Source organism: Haliaeetus leucocephalus, unplaced genomic scaffold (assembly GCF_000737465.1).
Source record: "Haliaeetus leucocephalus isolate CR32 unplaced genomic scaffold, Haliaeetus_leucocephalus-4.0 Scaffold417, whole genome shotgun sequence".
NCBI lineage: Eukaryota > Metazoa > Chordata > Aves > Accipitriformes > Accipitridae > Haliaeetus > Haliaeetus leucocephalus.
The window spans coordinates 4141082-4166552 of record NW_010972853.1 but is presented as its reverse complement, the minus strand read 5'-3'; the positions used below and the strand labels follow the sequence as shown (position 1 = coordinate 4166552).

Below are 25471 nucleotides of genomic sequence, written 5' to 3'. Positions count from 1 at the left end.
TTAACTTTTATGGTGAAGTCAACAGCCTGGACCCATAAGTAGTCTGCTGAAACCCTGTTCGAACAGAGGAAGAATATCCTGCACAAGAAGCAAGTAAGTATGCCCCTCAAGCCATTCTACATAAACACTCCAAGAGTTACCAAAGAAATTTCAGAAGCTTAAGACTAGACAGTATCTCTTTTATTCCTACTCAAAGGAGACCCAAGATTAACTATTTTTTGTTTAACATGGATGAACCACAGCTTTATATTTTTTAAATATTTTAAAAATATTTTGGGAGACATGTAATTCTATTTGCAATTCTGTTGGATGAAAAAACCCCACTATTTTTAGCCTTTTGCTAAAGGACAAGCAAATGGCAATTTCTCAGGATAAAATGGGAGGTAAGAAATGAGCTAGTAAGAAACTTACTTCCATATTTTTATTCCTATCAGAACTGGAAAAACAAGACAAAGCCACAAAATAGATATTTACCCTTTACAGATACTTTCCATATCCTACATGACTGCAGAGCTTTGTGGTAAACAAGGAAATGCTGTATTCATTCTCAGTACAGCACAAAAAATAAAAAGAAAGTGAGAGTGCCTCGGAAGAGCACGCACTAGCATTTTACTACTTCTACTCAAGTTTGAACACTGCTTATTATCTTATGCAGACAGCTGAAGACAGACATTGTGTTTCAACCCTGCAAAGCTTCCAACATTTTCTGCAATATCTGCCCTTCTTGCAGAAACACAAAATTCATTAATTGTAATTCCTCATTTAGTTAGATGGACAAAAAACTTGCTGACAGACATATCCCCTTCAGTTAAAAAAATGCAATTCACTCAAAATATTGACACTCTTCTTAAATGAGAACACATGTTAATAATTATGTGAAGTCTGTTAGAGATAATAGACAACAGAAAAGCCATTATCTTTAATGTCCTCCTGCGTCTTTGAAATGATAATCATTGCACTAAAGGGCCAAAAATGATTGATGGACTTTCATTTGGAGCATACACCTGACACAAATTACTTGACATTTACTCATTTTTTTTGTAAGATGAAGACGGAGTGGCATCACAAATATCCAACTATCCTGTTTCTTGAAAAAGTATTGAAAATACTTGAGTTTTTGAGGATAAGTTACTAACAAGTGCTCAAATATATTGGAAAAACTAATGCAACTTCAAAATATGTGTAAGTCCAGCAATGGAGCTACAAAATGCACATGGAATAAATCATAGCAAAGGAATGTTCTTTTCTAAATTACCTCTTTTTCAGGCTTACAGGGTATCATAACTTAATACATAATGAATCATGGTTTTTATTTCTTTCCAAAATATATGTCCTAATTCTGCCTTCCTTCTATTTGGAAGAACAGGTTTTGGTTCTGCAAATTTAACAGGAAAGGGAGAACCTATGCCTTGAAAACAATTACATGTGCCTATCAGCTTAAAAATTTGCATGGATATGTACAAACAAGAAATGTTAACAGTTAAGAATGAATGAAAGCAAAATCGTTTGCATGTAAAACTTCAGTCCTTCATCTGACATGAAAACATCTATAGAAGACTTTCAGAGTCTGAGAAAGATGCTAGATCCTTCAAATTATATTCAAATCTATTAAAAACTGAGTTGCTTTCAAAAACAACTGATTTTTTTTCCCAGAAAAATAGGTTAGTTTTAATACGCTAATTGTTCTTAGTTTTCATTGTTTTCATAAACAGCTACGGACCTTAATGGTACTGTACTGAATCTACTTACAGTTGAACATTTTTGGTACATAAAACTTTATAGTTGAAGCTCATTTACAAATTTCACAAATAAAACTTACAATATGCTTTTAAAAATAAACCACACATTCCCAGATAAATGCTTTAATGTGAGTGTTAGTGGATAATACAATAGGTGCAGAAATCGTATGTCTGGAATGCTACAACTGAAATCTAAGCATAAGAAAATACAGAAATGACAATGAAAATAGTCTAGATTAACAGTTGCACTTTCACAAGCATGTCAGTGATACTTTAAAAATAGGAGTTAAAAAAAAGGAGTAATATTCAAAAGGCATTTAAAGTCCAAATGTCCAATAGAATTAATACCTAAATTGAAGTTATGTACTAAAATAACCTGGTGAATCTAGCCCTTTTTCTTCTTGATTTCCAAGAAACTGTAACTTCTAAATAATTTTGAAAGTGGGACCAACTACGTGCATTTGAAAAAGCTTAACTAAAGACTTAGTGTAAATACTTTTAGATCCAATGTATATTGCCAAGGTGCACTATACCAGTAACTTACGTATTTAGATTAAGCTAATTGAATTAGGCAAAACGAGAGAAATTTATTTGATTCATATTCAGATGCTAATGAACTTCTTTATTTTTTCCAGTAAATTCAACTTCACCTGCTGCAAATTCAACCACTTCAGAACTATCCTAGGAAATAAATCCCACTCTTTCCTTACATTATTTACCCACCTAGACTCTCTGGGAAAGTCAGGATGCAAGCAAGAGTCTCTTTTCAATTTCATAGATATCGCATCCAAAAAAAATCACTGCATTGTACTACGTCATATAAGATTATAATGCTTTTAGTCTCACACTTCAGAAGCATTCTTATGAGAGAAGAATTGTATTTATTAATTCTTAAATATATTGCGCAATTTTGCTCTAATATTGGGACATACCTAATATATTCATCTAGACAGTAAATTCTCCCCATCCAGAAAAGACAAATTCTACTCTCAAGACATAATACCTAAAAACCTAGAATATTTATTTTGATCATTATCTACAGTATACCGTAGAACTTTTGTTTACAAGATTGCATATATTCAGAGCAGATAAATGCACAAGAATAAGGGTTTTCTGAAATATTTCAGAGGATGTAGAATTGGAAAAAAAATAAGAGGTTCTTCCAAAGCTGCTAGATTTTCCAAAGGAGTGCATGATCACAGAAGTATGAACAGCCACACACCTTGCAGAGCTTCTAAGCCCAGGTAAGCATTACTGTAACAAACTTCAAGAATATGTAAGTGTACTAGAAAGGTGCATCTGACCTTCATTTAAACTATATTATGTTTACATTGTATCACTATCAAGTGAATGTGCTACATTTTTTCCAAAATAATTTAATATATGCCTAAAAATGAATAAAATCACCCTCTATGCAGGCCTTTAAGAAGTTATATTAGCATTGCTGCTGGAAGATTCTTAACTTCGTTTTTTCCCCACATACTTGTTAGAATATCTCATTTTTTAACAACTGCATTTCAAATTCTAATCATTTCATCCTCATGTCAGGATGATAGCCTCTAGAACCTAGCGTAACTCAATTAATAAGCCATTTTCTGGCAGGCACAAAAGCAATGAATTTGGGAATCATGAAAGTGCTTCCACTCTGGAAAAAAGGATAGTCAGCTGTTTCCATCCATAGGACAATGGACAGAAAGTGGACTTTATGCCTTTTAACTGAGTAACATAATCATGATGTTGGAAAGGCACTCAAAATGTCATCCAAAGCATTTCTGCACTTCAAGAAAGTATCAACTAGATGTGTATCATTCTACACAAATTTTCTTAAAGATCTCCCAATACAGAAACACAATTTCCCTAGCCAAAATTGTTCTGCATTCCTTTGGTATCCTTACTTTTAGAAAGCTTTTTGTAATCTTTCTTTGCAGCAGCTGCATGCACTTGATGACATTTACTGCATTTCCCAATCAACCTTCTCTTTTCTAGACTAAACAATCATAATAATTCAATTCTTTTCTCACTCCTATTGACTCTTTACAGTTAGTAAACATTTTTAATGAAAGGCTGTAGTGCCTAAATCTAGATGCAGTTCTTAACTGAGACATGGCTAAGTAGATTGTCTTGCAAGCAATACTTCTATCAGAGTTCTGTTTTCCCTTTTTAGTAGTACCATGATTTGACAATTCATTTACCTCTTGTGAGCCATTATAACCCCAAGATCCTTTCTGCTAAACTATTACCTAGACAGTTAGCCAGTTGTACCCCATCTTATTTCTAGGTAGCTGAATATCCTTAACTGTATTAACCTTGTGGTTAACTGTATCAGCTTTGTGCTTATCCCTATATTTCAGACCCTATCTCTGATACATGAAAGCTTACTGAAGGGTCTACTCCAGTATAAGCCTCTCACAACTAGGTGGTGGCTGCAGAGTTAATATTCCATTATCTAGGTCATAAGTGAAAATACCAAGGTAACCAGACCCAGCATAGATGCCCACAGAATCCTCAAATGTATTCTGCTGTTTTGACACTGACTATATGTAGGAGTATATATATATTCTATATTATAAGTATTTATTTTATAAATTACATATCATATTGCAAATACAGTGTATATATATAAAAATATATATATGAATACAAGTATATATTCAGAAGTTTCCCTTCTGAACATAACTTGTCAAATCGTACTGGAATACAGACCATCTGTTCCATTTATGTAGGACAAGATTTAGATACTTCTGGCTGAAAATGGTAGATACCTATCAGCTGGTAAGCAACAAAACCACAGCATATGGTGAATATTTTAATCTGTGTTGCCATGAGGTGTCTACTATGTGGACAAATGGGTAAGAATAGAACAAAGTGAAATTTCTATAGGCTTAATGTGATACTTTCCACAGAAGCATTCATTCCACAGATTAAGCATACAGATTATTTCAGTGGTTTCACAAAAATAAGAATTCTGAGAATAAATTGAATAATATTATTTTATTTGAACTGCAAGAGAAATGTAAATAGATGGTAGAGAAGTCATAATTCAGCAAGCCACTAATTGTTAAAGCCTCCTTAGTTTTATAAAGAAGACCCAGTTAAATGAGAAACAATTCCCCTCTAATTCCAAAGATAGAATCTTACTTCCAATTGCATAAGGAACTTGATTGTGAGGTACTGATGTAATTCTCATTCAAGGAGAAAAGTATTAAGTAATTGTGTTTTAATAAGCAATCCTGCACCACCTATTGGTTTGTCATTTCTCTAAATACCAAGCAAGCCGAACTTAGTTTGTATAAGAAAGTATGAAATAGGACAAAGTTTGTGCAGAGGAGAAGAGATTTAATGCCATGAATAGGTCAGCACTAACATGTATTATTAAATAAAATAGCTTACCTACTCCAAACACAAACTACTACTCCAGATTCTATCACTGTACCTGTATATTGCTCTGGAAGGCTTTTTTATAGAACATGAGAAAGGAATTTACAAAAAAATACAAAATGATGCAGCATCAGCTAAAAATTATAATATGATGAAGCTCGTAAGATTCATGTGTCTGTCTTAATGCCTGTAGAAAGCATCTTTAACCAGACTATACAATTCCATACACTATTACACCTGTAGCATTCTTAAAACCAGACAAACACAAATTTCTGTACTGAAGCAAAGAAAAAGATTGTTGTTAAAACCCTAGTAGATAGATATAATTGTTGGAAAAAACGCAAGAAAAGTTGAAAGCCAAGAAAAAGCATGAGAAAGCACAAATGAAGCCAGCAGAACTGATAAGTTTTACATTAACCTACAGGACCCTTCTGTTATAATCTACTAATAAACCCTCCTGTAACTAAATAAAACGCCTCTCAACTACTGTATCGCTTGCAGCCCACCAAGATTGATCCATTGGAGCCAGGCTGCAGACATCTGGGCTTTCAGAGAGACAAATAAAAAACACAGGACCATCTAAGAGGACCAACTGTCTGTAAAAATATTCATCTGCTACCATGAGCCATTTAACAAAGAAAGGCTGAAAGACAGGATATACAATAAGAAAATGCTTCTATACTCACTTAGAGTCAAATTTAATTTGAATTCTAAAAGCTGATTTATTTTTAATTTTTAAATTGACCAAATGACAGAAAGTTTGGTATTTTTGACCATGAGTTTTTGAAATTTTCACTGAAAGCCCTACAGTTCCCATGGTTTATCACACCATGATCATAATCGCATGAGTTTTACCAAACTAAGGACATAATAATAGATATAACTGTTACTTTATCTCTTAGGGGATTTACTTTTGTGTTTTCACACAGTACTTTAAATGAACTTTTTCCATTTCATTAATGGAAATATATACCTAGTCTTAAAATAATAAGCTTACATTTAATAACAAACCAGAATAATTCAAACAGTGACATAAGTAAAGAAGATATCTTTGTAAGAAAATACATTGGTTTCTCACAAGAAATAGTACTTATTATTATATCATTATTTCCTATATTGTATAGAGTAACTATTATCCAATTTGATTTTGGATAAAGTTAAGAGAGATCATTAAAAAATTGTGCTGCTGTAGCAAGTAAGTTAGTTTACAAAGTAGCAAGAGAAAAGAATAATGCAATTTAATCTTTCAGAATACAGGCCTAATTCTCTACCTGGTTTGCTGTCATACACCTGGAGAAATAGGTATATTCACTCAATTGCTGTGATTTTGAAATACAAAGGTAACTATTTGTGCATATTATTTCTCCATTAAAGTTACATTGGTTATGTTTTTCTTCAAAGTTCTTTAGAAACCTGTGTTTCCTATTAAATAAATCTTTCTGAAAGAGGTAAATCAATGAAATGTGAAAATACATTTTAGAAAGAGGGCATCACAAATGTCAGCTACTGGGATTTACAGATACAGCTGTGTACTATGTGCCATATGCACTTGAATCATTTGTCAAGTAAAATACGTCAAAATATTTTTCACAGAGATGTTCATGTCCAACTTCAATCTAACATTTGAAGGACTGCAACAATTAATAATTTCTTTAGGGTGTACTTACAAATGCCAGCATGCCCCCATCCTGGCCCCATTTTTCATTTTTCACTTTTTGCATCACATGAGTTTGAATCTTATATATCCTATAGCCTTATTTACACTTCTCATTAACTATTGCGCTAAGACACAATACAGTAAGTTTATGATCAAAGATGTTTTGAAAGATCTGATTGCACTGATATGTATCTATGTGTGTATATTTCACATTATATGTATTATAAAGTTGAACACAGATAGCATAGCCTACATACAAAGTGCCCTCTTGTGGTTCCAAGCAGGTAAGCTCAAAGAGATTTACAATATAGTATATATTTAAATGGGTTTCTAATACATAACCACATTGTTTTAGGAAAACAGTATCGACTATTATTCAGCCTAGAATTTTTCCTGCAGCAAATACTACTAATGCCATTTCTTTGTCCTATCTGCACATAGTAATTGACAACTACAAGCTCTCTCTGTAATGAATCATGTCTGAGGCACACAATATCTGTGCTACGGTAATGACAGAGTTACTGCATAAACTTTTGGCCATTAAAGACATGATCATCCTGTCCCTTCCTGACACAGCTCTTTAGCTATACCAGAAAAAAGTTTTCTGGCATTCCTTATTCAAAATGTCTAACAGTCCTATCTTGCTTTATGCTTTGTTTTTCCAATAAAATTCATCTCAATGGAAAAGTGGTTTGCTAGAGTAACTTAATGACAGTGTTTAACTATAGATCAGTTCAAGGACAGACACAGCCTGAAATATTGGCACTTTTAGACTCATATTAGAACTTTCATTCAGTTCTCCTATATGATGTTTTTTCTACCTCACTAGGATAGGGAACTTTCATTTTCAAAGTCAAGAAATCTTCCAAGTTAAATAATAACCTTGCATTCTCAAGCAAGAGTTGAATCAGCAGTCCACCTATTTTGCTTTAAAATGAGATTTACAAACCCATCTATTATCTGTTCGTTCAACTGTAAATAAAAAGAGGGGTTTCTTAAAATGTAAAACTAAACAGTGACACAAAAAAAAGAAAACACAAAGAAACAATAAATACCTTTTTGGCCTTGGTTTTTTTTTCATAAGTCTCTGATAATGGTTTTCTTTTTTCCTGAGTGGTGTCTTTGGAGAATAAATATTCAAATTCAGTAGTATCAAGTATATCAGGTTCTTCTAGTGATTCCCATAATGTTGGCATAGCAGTTTTCCTACAAAGGGAAAGGTAATTATAAAATTTCCAATAAACATTTATGAAGAACCATAACAGATCTAACCATAATAGATGAAAATCCATTATAGATTTAAAACTCAAAGCAACATGTACTACTGCTATATAAACAGCATTCCTTCCCTATACCTTGCTCTTGTAAGGAGCCAAAATGTTTTGCAGAAGGCTGTAGCGAAAAGTTTAGCTATTTAGTGTCCATGCCTGCTAGACTATCAAAATGCATTATTTGTATTGTACAGTTTTTTGTACAACAATCAAATATTACAACTGCAGCTTGTGCAAATACATCGAGACACTTCTGTCATTCAACTAGGATTAGGAGGAGGTATTTCAAGAGTAGCTTTTTTGAGAAATTCCTAGTAATCTATTTAGACCTATAAAAATAAACAGTATCAACAAATAGTGAAGAAACTTTATTCAAGTATATTTTAAGAGCATTTGGGGTCACTTGTATAGGACTTGACTGACTTCAGGTTAGCTGCAGATGTTGTATGCTCATATTTATCCTTGTTGCAGTTCTGAGAAACTAGAGTAATTATGTGGCCTATATTTTGGGAGACCACCCAGTATTCTGCTCCAGCCAACCAACTAAATTTTAAATGTGGATTATCTTTCCCTCTTTTTTTGCGTTCCAAGACCAGCTTTAGTTTTGGAACACTTAGGAACTTTTTTACACAATCCTCTAGTTTTATCTGGATTTGGGGAAAATACTATGTAGTGCTGCAAACATGGCACTTCAATTCTGAATGAGTTTTGTTTCAAAATTTCAGTGTTTCAAGAAAATATGTGTGACAAAACTTCTGAGTGCTCTTCTTGTCTGTTTATCAGTAGAAGGTGGGACCACTTCTTCCAGCAGATGTCACTAAAAGGCAGTGAAATTATTTGCAAAAAAAAAAAAAGTGATTAAAACCCCTGTAAAATACAAATGGCTGATGTCACTAAACACATTTTTATTAGATGTAATATGCAACAAAATGCAATACCTATCAATTTAAGGGGAACCAAAATTAATTTTTTTTTCAAATTTAGGATTTTTTATACTTAATACACAACTGTAAATTTACCATTGTGAATGTTTAAGGAACTCTATTAGCATCTGCTGATGCAGCATATTCTGTGTCACAGGACATGCTTACAGCTCCACAGTTTCACCCTCCTTGATACTAGCTGTAGTGTCAATCACCCTGAAGAATGAAGGATTCTTTCTGGCTCTGTAACAAGAAATTTGAAGTCCTGGATAGCTGCTGATCTAAGCAGCAGACCCTTGAAGAAGTTTCCAGTTCTAGTGCAGACCATGAAAATGCTGGACCATTATATCTGGTAACCAGCAGTTCACGAGAAAGCTATGACTTAGACCTTATCTTGCATCCAGCAAAAGCTTGGTGAACCAGCAATATTTCAGAAAAATATTTTGATTTCAGTGAATCAATAGGAAGAATTACTATAAGGTTTATTTATGGACCAAGTATTTATTCACTATGAAACAATTTATCACTAGTAATTTTTGGAAAGTAAACCCCAAATGCTCAAACTTCCTGCTCCAAAATATTTCAATGCCTTTAATTCTGAATCATTGAAAGAATACAACTGACATTTCATTAATTGTTTGTTCCTGTCAAACATTTTATATAAAATATTAACACCTTACTATGCTTTATTATACCAGAATAATGATTCTTTCTCATCAAAATTGTAAGCTAAAACAAAACTCATATTTAAATACATTTAAATGCAGATATTTACTGTGTTTAAACATAATCCTAAAAATAACTTAAAATAAACGATTAAGAATAATCATAAATAATTTGTAATACTTAAATAATTTATAGTGACCTATTATAATAATATATTAAGTAATCTAAACAAATAATCTGTAATACAGTAATTCATAACATATAATAATACCTAATATAGTCACAGTATATAATACAGTATGTAATATAGTGTGTATATATAGTATAGCATATATGTCAGATATAATAATGTAAATTATTAAAATGTTTAAAATAAACTTAACATCTTTGTAACTGCACTTATGCTAAAATAATTTTGAACACAGATAATAATGATTTTACTTTTAAGACCTGAATAATCATGTGATTTCATTACCTGCATAACACAGGACCTGAATTTTAGTTCATGATTCTAGCAGCTCCTTGTTAAACTAGAAATAGTCCATGTCACTTAAGCATCCCCCCAAAATACTTTGTGAGCCAACCCTCTTAATGGAGCTCTATGTTACATTAATAAACACTTGAAGCAAAGTTGGAATCAGCCAAAATCCAAAAGAGCAGCTGAGCAGCACTGAAACCACACACTGCTGTGGCAGTAAGGTATGTATGCTGGCTCAGAAAGTGTAAATGTGAGCACTTCTTTTCCTCTGCCAGCTGAATAAATGGATAGCATAAACAAAGTTTGTGGGATCATTTCAAAAAGACTGTCCAAAAATTGTTTATTTATGCCTGTTCACCAAATGATCCCTTATAAACAAATAAATAAAACACTATCTTTCATAGTAACTTTAGATTTGCCAGAACAGTATATACTATTAGACTGCTTTCATAGAATCATAGAATGGTTTGGGTTGGAAGGGACCTTTAAACATCATCTAGTCCCACCCCCCCCGCCACACGCAGGGACATCTTTCACTAGATCAGGTTGCTCAAAATCCCACCCAACCTGACCTTGAAGACTTCCAATGATGAGGCATCCACAGCTTCTCTGGGCAACCTGTTCCAGTGTCTCACCAACCTTGTTGTAAAAAATTTCTTCCTTATATGCAGTCTAAATCTACCTCCTTTCAGTTTAAAACCATTGCCCCTTGTCCTGTCACTACAGGCCTCAGTAAAAAGTCTTTCTCCATCTTTCTCATAAGCACCCTTTATATATTGAAAGGCCGCAATAAGGTCCCCACCCAAGACTTCTCTTCTCCAGGCTAAACAACCCCAACTCTCTCAGCCTGTCCTCACAGTGGAGGTGCTCCAGCCCCCTATCAACTTTGTGGCCCTCCTGTGGACTTGCTTCAACAGGTCATGTCCTTCTTATGTTGGGGGCCCCAGAGCTGAAGGCAGTACTCCAGGTGGGGTTTCACGAGAGCAGAGTAGAGGGGAAGAATCACCTCCCTCAACCTGCTGGCCACGCTTCTTTAAGTGCAGCCCAGGATACAGTTGGCCTCCTGGGCTTCAAGCTCACTTTGCTGGCTCCTGTCCAATTTTTCATCCACCAGTATCCCCAAATTCTTCTCTGCAGGGCTGCTCTCAATCCATTCATCCCCTAGTCTGTATTGATATTGGGGATTGCCCCAACTCAGGTGCAGGACCTTGCACTTGGTCTTGTTGAACCTCATGAGGTTTGCATGGGCCCACTCCTCAAGCCTGTCAAGGTCCTTCTGGATGGCATCCCTTCCCTCAAGAGTTTCATCCCAGCACTAAATCAGAGTAAGATTGGTAAATTTTTTTTTTTTTTTTTTTTACTACAGCGGTGTCTGTCAGTACTGAACCTCCTCCATAATGGATGCGTCATGCTACAGGTTCCTGAGCTACATATATTTATACATATGCTTTAGTTTTCCTGCTCTGACGGAACTATACACAGAGGTTAGGTTCCAGTTTAACTGTTTCTAGAACTGGCATCACAGAGGATGACACAACATAGTGCTCTGAAGATGGTATCACCTGAAATGACTGGAAAGCAAAAATGAAACTCTAGGTTCTCACCTCACCAACTTTAACATTTCAATTCTAATTAAGATTAAAAAAAAAAAAAAAAATCTTTCTAATCTGTTGGCTACCTTTTTTCTCTTCAGTGCTACCCTGTCACTACAGTGGCCCATGGAGTACTTGGATTTTGGGGAAAAAAAGGACAAAATTTCTTTTTGATATAATGCACATAATTTTCATTTATAATGCATATAATTCTAATTTATATTTAATATTTCAAAGTAATTTCTGGTGATCTATTTTTAGACTTCTAGAACTGATTCAATTTTTTTCTTAAAACATGTAAATTCCATGCCTCTACGCTGATTTTGTTACACATTCCAAGACTGTTAAGTTTTTGTTATTAAGTCTTAATTAGTATACATACCCTTGTATCATGGCCTATAAATAGCAACTCTAAGTCCAAATAAATATATTTTACCTGCTACCTTGCAATTGTATCCGTGTCCAATACAAAGGCTTCATGGGACGGCTAGGTTCAACGGGAGGTTTTCGAGGACCTTGGTTTGACGATAAAGTGCTATTAAAAAAGGACCCAGGCCCTGGAGGTGGAGGGGGTGGAGGTAAACCAGATCCAGGCAGTGGAGGAGGAACAGGAGGTCCCGACCCTGGAAGTGGTGGTGGTGGCGGTGGTGCTTGAAAATTCCTACAGCCTTCAAAAAGTGGAGGTGGCAGTGGTGGACTAGATCCAAACTGAGATGTCAGTGAAGTCAGACCCGCTGGCAAAGGTGGTGGTGGAGGAACTAAACCTGGTAGTGAAGAATCAGGAAGGGGAGGAGGAGGTGGCGGTGGTGGTGGAGGAGGCAGCATTTGTTTTGGTTGACAAGATAAGACACTTTCTGAAGACTGTACATTGTAATTGTCCTTATTTTCACTTTGGGCAGAAATACTATGTGACAAAGAAGAAATATTAAGCTTTCTGGGTACTATCTGGTTATTTTTCACAGCTCTGTTTTCTTCTTCACTAGGCTTTATGAAAGTTTCTCTGTCAGTCTGTATACATACATTTCGGTATGTCTTTGGTGGGTTATCATCTTCAGTAGAAACACCGATATCCTTTGCTTTTTCATTTATTCTGTTTAATTTATTATCGAGTTCATTCTTCAGATGTGCAATGGTTTCCTCAAGCTGAGCAGTTGATACAGCATGTTCCCCACGAATATGGAATACCCTGAGTTCAAACTGAGACTGCAGAACAACAACAAAAAAAACCTTAGTGCAAACATTTTTCTGAAGTGTTTATTTCATAGTAACTAAAAATCGTCACATTTAGACTATGTTCTTATTTTAAGCAAAGACAGAAATACTTCACTTTCCTAGTTCTAAATGGCTTTATTGCAAGCTATTACATAACCGGACAAGTACTAGTCTTTAAAGATATGTAAGCAGTGTGTGTTTCCACAAAACGTATTTTATGAGTAAATATCTAGAATATTGATTTAGCAAATTCTAACTTGTACCTTGTCTTTAAGCAGACTTACTGGTTTTTAATTGTTGAATGCAGTAATTACTAGTTCATTATGGAACAAAGGTACTTTTTTTGAATGGTGTTGTACTTAATGACATTATTTTGTTGACTATTTCACTTCACACATATGGCATATATATAGTTAACATGTTAGGAAGTAAAATAGATTAACCACAACAGAAGTTCAAATTCCTCCCAGATAAAACATTAAATAAAAAAATTAAAATACTTTCTCAATCTATTAAAAGTGTTCTCATCAATTAAATTCAGAGGCACACATAAATTCTCCTTCAAATTTATCTTTACTATTAAATGAAGACTTCATTTCTACCAGATATATTTCAATCTACAATTCAGGAAAACAAATTTTAGACCAAGAGGATAAAGAGGATTTCACTGAGGTAGAAAGAAATAACAACCTTTCAAGAATATATGTAAGTAAGGAAGAAAAAAACCAAACTACTTTTCTTACCATATATCAGAAAAATACAAAACATTTGACACAGAAATATCTCCTTTAAATAATCCGATCCAGTACTGCTATTCCAGATGATTAAGTCCCTGCAAGCTATTTTCTGTTATGCCATGATTCTATCAATCGGGCAGCTGACTGGTGTTATCTTGTTTCTTTGCAAGCCAATGACTCCTGAAAGAGCATTTTCCATGGTTCTTTCAGGATCTCTGTACAAAGGGAAGCCAACATTTCAACAGAAGCAGCTAATGAGCTGTGATTTTCCCAAATTCCTGCAGGCGCAGCAATTTACACTTAAAAACTTCCCACATAGTGCTGGTCAGAAGTGGCAACACAGCACTCCCTACTTATCATTCCAACTGGAGTATTAGGTCAGAGTTAATAGTTTACAGCATTAATTAATATGCATCCAAGTCATGCATGTGTAGGTCAGTATGGCAAATACAGTAGTGTAATATACTGTAATTTTATATCATACAAAGAAGCTTGAAGAGATATATGTTCTTTCTTATAGCAGTATGATCAGCTTGCATTCAATAATCAATTTGTTAAGATAAAATCCAAAGTAAACAATCTGAAAATACTGGATACAAAATGCTCCTTTTCTTAACTGGCAAGTGTAAAGGTGGGAAATCCTTTAAAGTCTTGCAAAGATAATCAAACAGAGATTTGTATTGGAAACAACCCAATTTCTATTAGTTTTATAGAAAAACTAGGACTAATATGTACAACAAATAAAACATGTTTTGCTTGGCTTTTTTTCTTTTCCTACTGTTACTCTATCAAAGTTTGTTATTGCTCAGCTTAATTATTAGTTCAGTTCAACTATCACAAAATTTTCTGCCATGTGAATTGCTCCAGAGCAATCACCTTTCTTTTTAAACTTGGCATACTGACCCATAAATGAGGTAATGAAGTAAGTTTGCCTCAGGGAATTTAGCTATTTTGTTTATCATAGTATTCTGCCCCTATTGGACATCAAAAACTCCCCAATAGAACAATTTACTTTGAACGTTAAAGATTTTCCCAGCAGTAAATCTGAAGTCACCTCAAAAACACACTGTAAAAAACAAGCACAGTATTCTACAAAACTACTTATTACATTTAACTGGGCATGAAAGCAACTGTGTAGTATTATATACCTTTTCAACTACAGATCTTCAGTCTCTAATTTACAATATAAAACTGGTGGTTTGAACTCAAAATTATATTTGAGGCGATAGTTTTATGCTTTGTCTTGCTTTTAACTTTCACATTTTCAAAATTAATTTCTGTTAATAAAAATAATAAAATTACTAACATAAACCAGAATTAAAGCTAAAATTACTAAGCACAAAAAAGAAAAGCAGGCTTAACAAAAATGACACATTGGGAATCTGTGTTGAACATCTCATCAACGGAAAAGATCAGTATTTTCCAACTGAGTGACTGCAATATAAAAGAGCAATAAGTAATAAAACAAGTTTTTATTTTGATTATCTTACATCTCAAAACAATCTTGTTCACCAAAATATTAAGTAATACTGGAATGTCTTCAGTTTACATTAACTATGATAGTATTTTCAACAAAATTTTCAAGAATATGTATGTTAATATGTACTATTTATATATATGTATACACATAAATAATACATACGTATTCTTAATAAAGGTCTGCTTCCTGAAAAATATTTCTTTAAAAGAGATGAAATGAGCTGAAAATCTTGTAATGAATCAAATGGAGATCAAACAGCTTCCAGTCACTCCACACAGGTAGAATTTAAACATTCTCTTTCTATCATGTACTATGACAAATATGTATAAAGTCTATTACATTCTCTTTGTTATACCACTAAGGACTAGTTAGATACCTTATCAACATGTAGTGTTAAATAATAAAGAAAACCACTGTGTACTAAACTTAGGCACCTTTGACTCCTGAAAGCAAGTCAATAACTAAAAATATTTTTTAAAAATTTACAATTTTCACTTGTCTGTGGCTTAAAACTTTTTACATGGTACTGCCTATTAGAATGAAATCTCAGAATTCAGGCTGCAGAATACTTACTGATAATCACTAGACCTCAATATACAAATCTCGAAGGAGCCTACGGACAACTCAAACTAAAAATAAATTAACTAAAATTAACTAATTAATTAAACCAAGTTGAAACTAAAATAAATTTTGACACAACCTTATTGCCAGTACAACCATTCATTATGCAAGGTGATTTCTTTACTTTGCAAATGGGATGTTTGTTAGAATTTGTGGGATTTGTACTAGTTTAGAATCCTTCTTCTATTGCATTATACATAAAATTTATAGTTAGCATTTTTATTATAAAGATAAGTCACTAAATTTTGCTATAGCAAGTGGTGATACAGTATGTATCCAGGCAAATCTTTTCTTCCTTACAATTCATGAATCAAAGGATAGGAACAATGGAATCTTTTTATACTTTACATTATTGTAAACAAATCTAACATACTGAAATGGAATATAATAGAACTATATCCCTCTCACAATTTCAAGTGGGAAATAATCAAAATTACTTTTATACTATATGCTGTCACCAGAGTCCTGAAATATTAAAAATATAATGTGAACACAGAGACATTTTATTGAATAGAGATTTGTGTTAGAAGCACTTGTGCACAACCTTTCCAGTTAAAATACTATTTTCATCTAAATGGGAACCAAAGTTTTTCCACTATAGTGTAGATATGTCTACCAAAGCTAACAGTTTTATTTCCAGGGTCTGTCAACACTCCTTTAAAATGTTTATGATGGCTACATAACAATACCTGTGGCTGCTGGGAAGAACCAATTTTTAGCTAAATTCAAATCTAGATGGATTTGAATAGACACTGTTCAAATTATTCAGTACCTTGTTCAGTACCTTGTTACTAAATCATGTCAGCAATTATTACTACCACGTTGGCAATATACCGAGTCTGTTTTCATGGCACGTCATGCACCAGACTCCTAGAGTCTTTGGGAACTACTGTTAAGATGAACAATGACCAAAGGCTCCCATCAGAATATAATAGTTTGGTCAGAGCTGTTTTAAGCAGAATGAAATGGAAAAAAAAATTCAGCAGGAAACAAGATGTCTGAGGGAGGGAAGGTGCGGGAAGAAGGCTGGAGGGACAGAGGCTGGAAACTAAAGCATAGAAAGCCATCCTATGCAGCATGAATGAACATGATTTATTCCTGAGGAAGGGTAGAGGATTTGGAAGCCTATCAGAGTTAAAATGTCTGATGATTTCTGTATAAAATGAAAGCAAGACATTATGAAGAACAATTTAGATGTTCATCAGTGTGTTTTAGATATACAGGATAACAATTTTTTTAATTTGAAAAATGCATTTGCCACTCTGCTGACTTGTTTAGAAGTTTGGCTGCCTGCTTCTTAACAACATTCATGTAAGAAATTGTGATCGTATATGTAGATTCAACAACTGACAAACTAGTGCAAGGAACGCATTTTTCTACTCCCCTGACCATTTCACTTTCTTGCAGCATCAATCCACTCTCTCAGACAGCATATCAAATTAAGCCCTCAGGCCTTGGCATGTACAGGATCTCTGGCTTCTCATTGTGTCAATGACAGTCAGTGACATTATCTAGTTTTTGTCACATATTGCTCCCTCTCCTGTACACACACACACACACACACACAAAATTGATACTTACAGCTGCCTAAATTTCCACGACAGTAGAGATCTATTTTCTCCAGATTACTGTTATAAATACCAGATTAGAGGCAGGTACGTTTCAATAAAACCTTATTACTATTTCCTCTTCATATTGCTGGCTCGAAAGAAAATATAAGTATATAAATAAATGTACTGTAAAAGCCTTAATGTGCTGAAATCAGATTTCAATCATAAATTTGAAAGTACCTCCTGAGTATCTTAAGCCTAATTCACACAGCAATATGCTACTGAAAAAAAATGCCTTACCTTAGTCCAATCTTTCTTGCATTCATTGACAATATTAACTATGCAAACAGTGCTATCCTAGTATGCTGAAGAACACTGTTCAAATTCTGAATTAATAATAATTTTATCAGACAAGCAAGTGGTCTGAAAATACATGCTATGATTCAAAAAAGAGGACTGCAGCGTACGTAGCCACTGAAGGGACTCATCAGTAGTACGGCAATTCTATGGGAAAAGGATCTGCGAAGGACAGCATATCACAAACTGATCATGAGTCAACAACTCCATATTAAAATACATAAAGAGAAATGTCATATGCAAAAAAGTAATCCTTGTGCTCCATTCAGCTACTAAAAGCTGTGTGTATGTGCAGTTTAAGAAAAAAGCCATCCCTGTGTTCATGATCACTGCTATTGAAATCTGAGGCAGCTCATTCGGTATTAATTTTCTAGGTTCAATCTACATTGCCTTTTGTCTCCAGCTCACCCTTACTGGGTAACACTCCCCTTGCTTCCTCAGTTTCCTTCTGTTTCTATTGCTGAAGAATACTTCTACTGTACCCTTAAATTTGCTTTGCAAGATGTAATTCAGCTTGAGTGTTGTCAACTGTCATTTTAATCCTATGCTCTTCTGACCTCTAAAACTAGCTTTCCTGGCTGATGTACCTCTTTTTCCATTCTTCCATAGGCTTTCTGCTTCCACCCAATATCCATTTTGAAGAGGCTGAATAAAGAGGCAGTTTGGTCTGTCCCTCTCCCTGATAAGTCTTGTTTTGCTTCCAAATCTGCCCTTGCTTGGAACACAGGTTTCAGAGTTTTTGCACCTCTGATTCTGACTAAATAAGGTCCCCTTACACCCAGCCCTCTGCTGTATGACTCCAGCAACTTCCTTTTTGCACCTGCAGTGCAAGTCACTGCTAAATGATCTGACACAACAGAGAGAAAAAAGGCAGGATATATTTTCTGAAATAATGCCGACAGCTCAGCCTTGGTCCCGGGAGACTCAGGAACACGAAGCGTATGTTCAAAGGAAGAAAAAGCCCAGAAATTGAATCAGTGTACCATACTTCCATTAACCATTACAGTCTCAGATGGTAACGTATGTAATTAATCACAAAAGAAAAAGACTAAGTCCTTAGAATGTAACCTACAGGTTGTCTAAATGTTTTTGAAACGATAACATCAATTGACACAGACAAATCTCAATACCAATTTGACAGCTTTTCTCTGTGCTCTGATAGGTGACAGAAAGAGTACAGTCTCATTTAATAGTCAATACAGTCAATTATAGTCTATATAGTCAATTAAATGCAATCGAATGAAGTATATTTGTTATGTTACTGCTTTATATAATGTGATTTTATATGGACAAAGACTTTCTAACCATGACATAGAATTGCTCTGATACGAAAGTTTTAGAACAACTTGGATGTTTGAATATGAGGAAACCATAAATCTCTACAGCAATCTACGTTCAAAAATCAGTTGCTGGCTTGTTATTCGTCAAGACTTATTTGCACCATAAATGTTTAAAAAAAATCTTGAGAAGTGTAAGACAGTAAAAAACACTGTTTAGAGCAAGCAATATGCAGAACTCTTGCTTTGAAACTAGCAAGTTAATGCTTCACTGTTAAAGCGTATTTTTTCCCTAGTGTTTACAGTGCAATTCTACTCTAAAAAGCAACTGTGTAAAAATGGCACGTCTTTAATGAACAAAGCTGTTCTATGTATATCAGAGACAGACCTCTTTAACTGAGAAACACACACTTTTACTTGTTTTTACTCTAATTAGCCTGGAAAAACAACGTAGTAGAGAGAAAGTGAGCTCGATTTTATCCCCTTCTCTGAATTTCTACACTGATTGTTACATCTAATTAGTTACTTATGCCAAGCCGTGAAAATGAAAAAAATGGAAACAAAGAAGACACAAAATATCTAAGGGTATGGTTTCTAGAAGTAGAAATGCTTGGTGGGGGGAGGGAGGACACATGACATGACACGATGCGGGGAGAAAGGGAGATCAAAAACAAAAGAGAAAAGAAAAGAAAAAGAAAAAAAGATAAAAATTATTCAGTTGCCGATGAAAAATATTTGTATAGACTTTACAGCTTTTTTTTTTTCTTAATAATATTTTGGCCATCAAAGTACTGTGCATAGAAAAGAGAGGAAAAACAAATTTTTCACAGACAGTCTCTGACTTTTTGGTTTTGTTCATTCTAAGTAATTTCATCTTCAGTTTTTGGAAGAGCTCACACTTTTTATTCTTGTATTGTGTTGACAAAGAAAAAAAAGCCCTTTTTTATTAAATCTCTGTCCTTGAAAAAACATACATTTGTTTTAAATTTTAACAACAATCAGAGATTCAGCAAAGGATTTCTCAATGAAAAAATATTAAACCTGTGCCAATTTACATAAAAATCAAAATTCCTCTCTAAAAAATACCTCAAGAAATATAATCAGTTACATACGGTATATCACCGTTTTCAAGGATACACATTAAGGATTATATTTACACCTCATAGCAAAATGTAAGCTAAATGACTGACCATTCTCAAACATTCCCAGAACTCTAAATATTTATACAGGCTATGTATACAGAGCCCAAATCTCTTTCTAATTTAAAAATATGAAATACATAGTTTTATATGGGAAATGTAGCAAAAGTAGTTGAGAGGAAATTTGACAACAGTGGGTATACAGAACACTGTTTTTCTATATATTTCTGAATATTTAATTATTTACCAATTACTGGCATTTGGGTAGTTGATAAAGAAATACAGCCTTATAGCCAGTAATTTTGGAGTACAAAATTATTGGTATAGCACATCATTAAAATATACCCAGTTATACTGCAACATACAGCTTTTTTAAAAAAAAAATATCATGTGCATAATTACTTATATATAGGACTACAGACTGCTTAAAATTCACATAGCATTTTAAGCATTAGTTCGCTTCAAGTTTGATAATATTTACTGTGAAAATATATATCATGTTTGATATGTTTTGAAATACAAGTTCTGATTTAACAACACCTGCAATTATTTGTAAAGATTGATTTGTGATTCTTCGAACAATTACCATTTCTACAAGGATATGTTATGAAAAGGCCCTCAATCTCAGGTTACTACACTTAAGTAAAACCTATAAACAGACACTAAGCATGTAGCTATTTGATTACACATTAAAAAAAAAAGATATTATTTTTCCAACAACTAAGTTGCAAAATTACTCAACACTGTAATTAAATTGCATTTTGACATGCCAAATATCATTAAAAATCCAAAGCCCAAAGCATATCTTTAATAGCTTAACTATTTAAAATAGGATAGTAAAAATCTCTATTTATGAAAAGGAAACCTAGATGATCAAATTGTATATCCTATATTAAGAATTATAATAATTGGCATTTGAGTATATCAGTCACACATTTACAGTGGCTCAGAAGGCATATTCCATAATAACTTCCCTACCTACTTAATTTTCTAGCCATACTTAACAGATTGATTGCTATATTTGAACAATGCATATTCATATGAGTGAAGTTGTTAAAAGCTCTGTTTCATTATAAAATGCATATTACTGTGAGCTTAAGGAAGTTGTTACAGAAAGCATAACAGAAGACAGAAAGCTTGATGCAGTTAACATATCCAGCCTTTATAAGACTCATATTTATACTATCTGAAGGTGTGACTACTGTAATAAAAGGATTGTCAGTATAACTGCTCAAGTCATGTGAATTACCTACCATAAAGAACCAAGTAATGCCATCAACCTGGAATTTTGAATTAATTCATTAATTTCTCCTTCCTATGCCACCAATTCAGACGGATACAAAGTAAAATAAAACCTTGCATTTCTAGACTAGTATAAAGGCAAGGAGATGGTAAAGAAGTTTTACTACTCCTTCCCTCTCTCACCTTTTTGATTGTACTGAAATAATTGGTGTGATACACTTCATTTCATCTTTTTCCTTGTCCTGTCTGGAAGAAAAACTATCTAACCAAGATGAACTTCAAAAAAACCCAAACAGGTATATGAACAACTGAATGAATGTATAAGAAAGTAATACACTCCATACAAGTAGGTATTTAAAGGCAACTTAAGGTAAAATGATCTTTGAGAAACGCAGTTTTGTACTCTGTCTGCTGTTATTTCTGGTATTTTCTTATTCTTTGTTAGAAAAACTTCAAAACCAGCAAAATGCACTTCTCAGAATACAGAAAATTAATGAGAAACTAGAAGTGTTAATATAATAATATCTACTCTCTCTGCTGCAAAAACATTCAAATCAAGCATGGCATTTTTATAGTGAGTATTTAACATATTCTTATATTTTCTTGTATGCTTATGTGTTTCTAATATTCTTCCAATTCATTGTTCCAGTTTCAGTCAAAACTATTCTTGATGTAGCCAGTAACATTTCTTCATGGCGTTTCAGAATTAGTTTGCATTTATAACACATTTTGAATACTTCTTTTCTATAGACTCCGTTCTGCATATAAAATTAGGTAACATTTATTAACATCTTCAGCTACTCTTCACTCTCCTCCCTCTGTATAGTATGTCAGTCATATTACCCCTTTGCTTTGCTTCCTGAACTAATTTCCTAGCAATTCCCAGTGCTGTTTTTCTCTTTGTCTTTCCTATTTCATTTTCTATGCATATTCAACTGTATACTACATTCCCACATGGGAAATGTGTCACTGAAATGTCTATATTCATTGTAGGCTTGTTGTCACCCTTCACTTTTATTATATTACTATAAAATGATTCTTCTCCTAAATTAAATCCCATTTGTTAGCATTTGATTCTTTATATATACTTTCTGTCTTCTCTTCCTCCTCTTTACCATTTTCCAGGACCCTGAATCAATAATAACCAGGCTATCATCCTTCCAATTGCAAAGCCTGTGTGTCGGTCTCCAGCAAGAAGTGCCTGTCAAAACATTTGCAAGCTTTTGGCCAGTGCATTTGTACATATTGAATCTAGTGGCTCTACAAAGACAATAAATAAGAAATAGATGTTAGTTTGGGGTTTTTTTTGTTGTTGGTTTTTTGTTTTTTTTTTTTTTTAATAAATATGTACCATAAGTTTAAAAAAATAAAAAGAAATACACAACTGGAACTTATTAAGTAAGTCTGCTGACAATGGAATATAGTGGGAGTGGGAATTGAATCAGCTCATTCTTTCACACGAGTGCTAAGCTTTCAGTGACCACCTAAGTATAAAGGTAATAAACGCACCTCCATTTTGTCACTATAGGAAGAGTATGAATAGCCTTGCAAAGCAGATCTACAACACAAAGACTCTGTAGCTGTTTTCTGACCAGGACCATGTATTTCAGGGGACTATTCCATACAAGATACAAACCACCTCTTGCATTACAGACCGCACACAGTCCTATATTTTTCTAAGCTTCAGCATTTCCTATTCCAGCTGTTTGTAGACCTCGATTCTCTCTTAATGTTCTGTCCTCTTTTCCATGCTCCTCACAGAGTGATTTCCAGGTTGCCTTAAAGTTTGCTCTCCTCATCCTGACGGCTTTGTGTCTGCTCTGTAAATGTTTCTGTAAAAATACATTCATCTAGCTTTTGTTTCCTGCACATATACATATCCTCCCCGCAGTCCTTTCCCTGTTGTTAACTACCATGCAACCATTTTAGATTACACAAATTAACTCACTTGGAGAATTTTGTTATAAAATACATAGCTCACAACAGGTCATCTCTAGTCCTTGCTTTTCTACAGCTGTCCTATTTACATATAACTTTACTCAGATGAACCCTCTTTTTAAGAGTAAATCCCCCTCCTTCTCCATAACTTCTAATCAAACACCCAGATAGAACCCTTGATGTGTCCTTGAAATTTCTTGGTAATCTCTCAAAATCCTGCAAACATTATGAATTCCAATATATGGAAAAATATCTCTAATAATGTTCATTGTACTTCACAGCATACACCACATTTATGGATCCTATTATGTCAACTTTAGCACCTGGTAAGTGATGGGCATCTACTGTGGCATCTCTGTGCCTACGGAGAAATCTCACTGGAATCTAAATCCTTCTTGAATCTGATATATATATCAGGCAGAAAATTATTAATGCCTTGGATTCACTAACTTCTTGGCACAGGCACATTTGCTAAGCAATGTCATCCCTTGAAATAAATGATAGTACCTCTAAAAAACTAGACTAAATATTACTTAATAAAGTCAACTGTTAACAACATGTGCTTAAACATATGAATTTCAGGTTATAAATAAATAACTAAATAAATATTAACAGTAGGTAAGTTAGCATTTTATGTATGTTTGGTAGGTAACTTATAAAATTCCCACAAATACTAAAGTTTCTGTTCATTTGATGAATGCTTTTTAAAAGAATTAAACCATGAAAATATTCAACTGACAAAACCCAATATAAGCCTGCATGTATCTCAAGTAGCAGTGAGAAGGGAATACCGCACCCACTAGAATTTTGCAAGTAGCGTACAGCAGCTACAAGAGACCGTGTAACATCCGGTGTGTGTCATGCTACGCAGAAAGGGAGCGATCCTTGCAGAAAGTGACCCTATGTTGATTCTTCCTAAATGTAAGCTAGCTTATGCTAGGAAAAATCAATCTTACACAGTTTGTAAAAAAAGGGGTAGCCAGCTAAATTGAGACCTACCTGTAAATTTCCAGGAAAACTGATATTTTCATGGACAATTTCATTGGTATTATCTCTATATATTGTTAAACTCTGCTAAAGATTTAAATTCTGCAGAATGGAATGAGGCAATTCAGCATGCAACACATCAATAAATGTAAATGATATATGGCATACAACTTCTCTGAGGCCAAGCTAATCAGAGAATAAAACCACACCATATGTTAAAAATTTCAAACTTTTGTTGAACTAGGACCATGAACAATTAACATGCAGAATCCAAACATGATAACAATGGCCTTTCCTATCACAAACATTGTAGTTAGTTCCCCATTCTGTTTCTCACTTGCAGCTGCTACCTTAGTCTCAGGACAGCCTAGGTTACTATGTCTGTATAGATACAAAAATACTAACACCTATGCTTTGTGGTGGTGTTCAAAAGATTATATCCAAGGAAAAAAAAATTACTGCTATTCCAATATTTTAAAATACAATATATAAAAATACAGACCCATATTTAAAATTCTATTTTAGTTAATCACTTGTTTTGATGACAATTTACTTTAAAGAAGTTACAGTATTTCTCATTTGCCAGGGAAATTCTATGAATCATTACTTTTACTGATATATATAATGATTTGGCATGTAAAATGTGAAAACAATGCAAAAAAAAGCTGAAAATGAGTTGAAGATGAAGTTTCAGTGACAAAAACTACAGAGGCAGTATGGATCCAATAAGAAAACTGATTGTAGCAGAGACCAAGTTGTCTCTGATCTTGGAAGAATGTTTTTGGACACCTAACAGCTTTTTTATTACTGTGGCTGATTAAAATGAAAAGCCTTACTACTAAAATGTTCTTTTTGATGAGTTTTTTTGCCATGAACTATAGACCTTGCAGTCCAGTGGGATACAAATCCTTTGATCCTGTGCAGTCACATAAATTCAAAGTCGTAAAACAACATTGAATTTGATTTTATTAGTGTGGCTGATGTTGCCAGAATTGTAATGCAACCTTGTTTTTCTTCCCTTTTCTTCCTTTTCTTTTGGGGAGGGGGGTGGAGAGGAAAGGAGAGTTTACTGTCAACATTGCTTCACAGTATAAAGAACTAATTTCTTTGGCAACCAGACTCCAAGATTAAGCCATTATAACAAAGCTTTGTAACTACACAGGAAAGTAATGATATATATCACATTCTGCTAAGTTGCAACCAATGATTCGACTGAAGCAAAAGTTG

The 25471-nt window shown here is 33.9% G+C and overlaps 1 protein-coding gene across 1 annotated transcript in view; it reads right to left on the bottom strand.

Annotated features, from left to right (window-relative positions):
- Positions 1-25471, bottom strand: part of FMN1 (formin 1) — a 144425-nt gene that overhangs the window by 82993 nt on the left and 35961 nt on the right. Inside the window, exons 4-5 of the mRNA XM_010574212.1 lie at positions 12141-12907; positions 7830-7980 (exon numbers count right to left, since the gene is read on the bottom strand). Of these exons, the coding sequence (XP_010572514.1) occupies positions 7830-7980; positions 12141-12907 (918 nt within the window). The remainder of the gene's footprint in view (positions 1-7829; positions 7981-12140; positions 12908-25471) is intronic.